Here is a 3,620-nt window from a genome sequence, read left to right as displayed (position 1 = left end):
ACTTAAGTGTGACAAACATGCAAAGGAACAGGAAATGAGGAAGGGGGCAAACACTTTTTCACACCACTGTACATGTAGATTCCTTTAAATGTTAAGGGGAAGATTAAAAATAGAAACTGGATCTGTGAATTCTCACAGAATCACAAATGAATTCATATCTTGCAGCTCAGTCAGAATCTTATTGTAATGTAATTGTAATCATATATGTTATGTTTTAGGGCTGTTGGCAAACAGATATTTAAAATGTAGCCATTGCCATATAAAGACGTGTCCTCCATGTCCACTGAAGTTCCTCAGCGTCTCTTTAGTAACATTTGTTTGCTCCAAGTAGCTTTGCATAAAAAATTGACGTCGTTCACACGGGTACTTTTAGTTTTATACTTTAAGTAAATTTCAAAGCTTGTGCTTTGTTACTTTTACTTGAGTAAAGAAGTTTAATCAGTATTTCCACTTTTACCAGAGTATTTTTTAACACAATTATCAGTACTTATACTTAAGTATGGAAAGTGAGTACTTTTGCCATCTCTGGTGTTTTTATTAGTCATATATAACATTTAGGCTAGTTGGAATCTGTGATTTTGGAGAGACAAATTGAGAAAGATCCTTCCTTAAAACTTCTCCTACTTGGCGTCTGTATAGCACGCCTGGTAGTGCATCCATTTGCAGAGGCTCAGTCCTCAACACAGCAACCGGTGTTCAACTCCGACCCGGGCCCTTTGCTGCCTGTCATTCCCCCTTTCTCTCTCCTTCCATGTCTAAACTGTCATATATATATATATATATAATAAAGCCCTAAAATGAACCATACAAATAATCTTTTTATTCAATAACATTATCAACTTTTTGTCCTCCCCCAGGGTAATTGTTAAGGATTTGTCCCTTTTAGAAAACAAAAACAGGACCAGACAGTGTTTAAGACAAGATGTCTTTTATTTTTGAATGCTTAGTTGATTATATAGTAAAGGAAATCAGATGAATAAAGAACACAACACATCAGTTTTAAGAATAAAAAGAAACCAGTTCATTAAACCAGAGGAATATATGAATTATTAATAGTTATTATTAAGTGTTATTACAGTTGCATTCTCCTCTTGTATCACAGAAAGCTCTGATAAAATATACACTTTTATTTTCTATCTGGACATTTTGGATAAAAAGATCATCATCACTCATATCTGGTAGGTTTACCTTTGGATGGAGGGTTAGATAAATCAATGATAGAGATTAGAGATGAATCAATGATAGAGATTAGAGATGAATCAATGATAGAGATTAGAGATGAATCAATGATAGAGATTAGAGATGAATCAATGGTAGAGATTAGAGATGAATCAATGATAGAGATTAGAGATGAATCAATGATAGAGATGAGAGGTTAGAGATGAATCAATGATAGAGATTAGAGATGAATCAATGATAGAGATTAGAGATGAATCAATGATAGAGATTAGAGATGAATCAATGATAGAGATTATATTTGAGCTGTAGAAGCATCATCATGGTGTGTTAGAGTCACACACACAGGTCCCTGGAGCATACGAAAGGAAACTGGCCGGTGCATATCGAGTCGTTCCAGTTTTCTCCTGTAAAGAGAGTTAACAACCAATAGAACTGATTACATTTGACCTTTATATTTAAAAGTGAAACAAAGAACAATATTTTTTAAATGTTTTTTTTACCTGGAGGCCAGTTCATCATGAGACAGTGCTCCCCTCCATTGATGTTGTTAGGCTCCCTCGCACTCCAGTTTTTGTAGTTGAATGCAGATCCATCAGACCACATCCACGTACCCTCCTGGAGGAGAAAGACTGGTTTGAAGTCAAAGTGAAATCAAGAGTAACACTCATTTGGGCCAGAAGACTTCTTACTTTCTACAATAACTCATGAGACCCAACACATTCTCATGAACTGGTTTGTGAGATATTTTATGAAAACGTATGTTGTCTGATTTTGAACATGATCATTAAATTTAGCCAAGAATAGGTGAGCGTTAGTCGGGATAGTAGTGACGTCAGTTATGTTCAGACACCACAATGATTAGTTAACCCTCGATGACACCATGAAGACAACATGAAGACAACATGAGGACAACATGAGGACAACATGAAGACAACATGAGGACAACATGAGGACAAACTGCGGGTTAAGATAGGAAAAAACATGGTTTGGACTAAAACACTCCAGGGACATGAACACTCGTTTACAGGGTGAAAGTCTTGTGTTGTCTCCCACCCCTCCCTGCGAAGATCTTCACGCTCTTATTCAATGGGCTGCTACTGTAACACGTGAAATACAAACAGATTACAGAGCTTTACTTTTCACAGCTACGTGTATATGAATGCAGTCATGACAACCGGCTGAGAGACGAGCGACTTCACTTCCTGTGTGATGATAAAAGTCTCACCTTCACTGCGTCAGTGCCTCCGATCCAGGAGGGGTTCTGGGTACCGGACACTCTTCTAATGAAGTCTTTGACGAATGCATGTTCTGCAGCTGAGTGGATGGAAGCCAGATTCCCTCCAGCAGCGATGCAGGTGGTCTAAAGGAGACAATTTCATCAGTTATAATGTTGGTGTTAATACTCAAACTGCAGTAAAGTATTAGAGTACACTGGTATTAAGCATACATATGTTGTGATAGATAGAACTGCTGTACCTCTGCATCGAGCCAGGTCTTTGGCTGGATGAAGTAACCGAAACAGCGAGAGTCAAACTGAGTCCAACCAGGAGGGCAGGGGCGATAGAAACCCTGTATGAACAAACACACCAGAACCAATCAGACTAGTCTACATGGACAACTGTTCATTTATGGGATTGTTCCTCTGCAGCGCTGTGGAGATAGAGCTGGCAACGCAAGACTCCAATCAGAGCAACCCAACGAGTCCAAGATCCTGTCCTGACCTGGGCCGGACGTTGGATTGGGATCACACAAATATCAATATATTATCACACAAGACTTCAACAGCCAATGAGATTTAGGGTTGGGGAGACAGGACTGATGTTCTACTGTTTAGTGGTAATCACATCTAACTCAGCCAGGTAAGAGCTACATTTAGCATTGATGGTTTACGATTATGGTTCCACATTATGAGTGTAAACAATAACAAAAATGAAAAGCTGAGGCATTTTTGGAAGCAGAATTAACAATGAACCGCTGTTCAGTTGACTTTAATGTGCTTCAAACAGCTCAACCAGGAAGTTAACATAACCACGAGTAACTAGCATCATTATATGAGCATTTGTATCTATGTGTGCTGAAAAGGGCCAAGAGTTCCTCAAAAGGGAAGATTGTAATACTGTAATACTGTCATTCTGTTTTAAAATGCCTTTTTTTCTGGAACTACACACCAAATGTTCATTTTTAATAATGGGACAAAGTCCAGACAATGAGCTGCCAGAACATTTTACAGATTTCTTTCTTAAGAGTGAACTTACATTTGCAGCCAGCAGTCCGCTGGACAGACAGAGCAACACAGCCAATGGAAAGACTGATGTCATCTGTGGAAAGATGTTAAAGAAAGTCAGCAAACTGTATGCTGGGAGATAATGGCAGACAATGAATGACTACATGGATCATTAATCAGCCATTCATCAAATTAAAATATCCAACTAGTCATAAAT

General features: G+C 38.3%; 1 protein-coding gene and 2 long non-coding RNA genes across 6 annotated transcripts in view; 1 reads left to right on the top strand and 2 right to left on the bottom strand.

Annotated features, from left to right (window-relative positions):
- Nucleotides 1-916: 916 nt before the first annotated feature.
- Nucleotides 917-3,620, bottom strand: part of LOC117952767 — a 17,849-nt gene continuing 15,145 nt past the window's right edge. Inside the window, exon 2 of the long non-coding RNA XR_004658495.1 lies at nucleotides 917-1,188. This is a non-coding gene — a long non-coding RNA (uncharacterized LOC117952767). The remainder of the gene's footprint in view (nucleotides 1,189-3,620) is intronic.
- The window catches only part of LOC117952768, a 17,867-nt gene continuing 15,300 nt past the window's right edge, over nucleotides 1,054-3,620 (top strand). Inside the window, exon 1 of the long non-coding RNA XR_004658497.1 lies at nucleotides 1,054-1,182. This is a non-coding gene — a long non-coding RNA (uncharacterized LOC117952768). The remainder of the gene's footprint in view (nucleotides 1,183-3,620) is intronic.
- Nucleotides 1,443-3,620, bottom strand: part of LOC117952761 (galactose-specific lectin nattectin-like) — a 15,706-nt gene continuing 13,528 nt past the window's right edge. Inside the window, exons 2-6 of one of the 4 annotated variants that reach the window (XM_034885287.1) lie at nucleotides 3,435-3,497; nucleotides 2,656-2,748; nucleotides 2,405-2,539; nucleotides 1,680-1,794; nucleotides 1,443-1,583 (exon numbers count right to left, since the gene is read on the bottom strand). In XM_034885287.1, coding sequence (XP_034741178.1) covers nucleotides 1,513-1,583; nucleotides 1,680-1,794; nucleotides 2,405-2,539; nucleotides 2,656-2,748; nucleotides 3,435-3,497 — 477 coding nt within the window. In that variant the 3' untranslated portion in view covers nucleotides 1,443-1,512. The remainder of the gene's footprint in view (nucleotides 1,584-1,679; nucleotides 1,795-2,404; nucleotides 2,540-2,655; nucleotides 2,749-3,434; nucleotides 3,498-3,620) is intronic. The other 3 variants (XM_034885290.1, XM_034885289.1, XM_034885288.1) reach the window with 3 other exon arrangements.

The sequence above is a fragment of the Etheostoma cragini genome, chromosome 11 (genome assembly GCF_013103735.1).
Source record: "Etheostoma cragini isolate CJK2018 chromosome 11, CSU_Ecrag_1.0, whole genome shotgun sequence".
Classification (NCBI taxonomy): domain Eukaryota; kingdom Metazoa; phylum Chordata; class Actinopteri; order Perciformes; family Percidae; genus Etheostoma; species Etheostoma cragini.
Note: the sequence above shows the minus strand (reverse complement) of the source record. Positions and strands in the feature narration are given on the sequence as shown.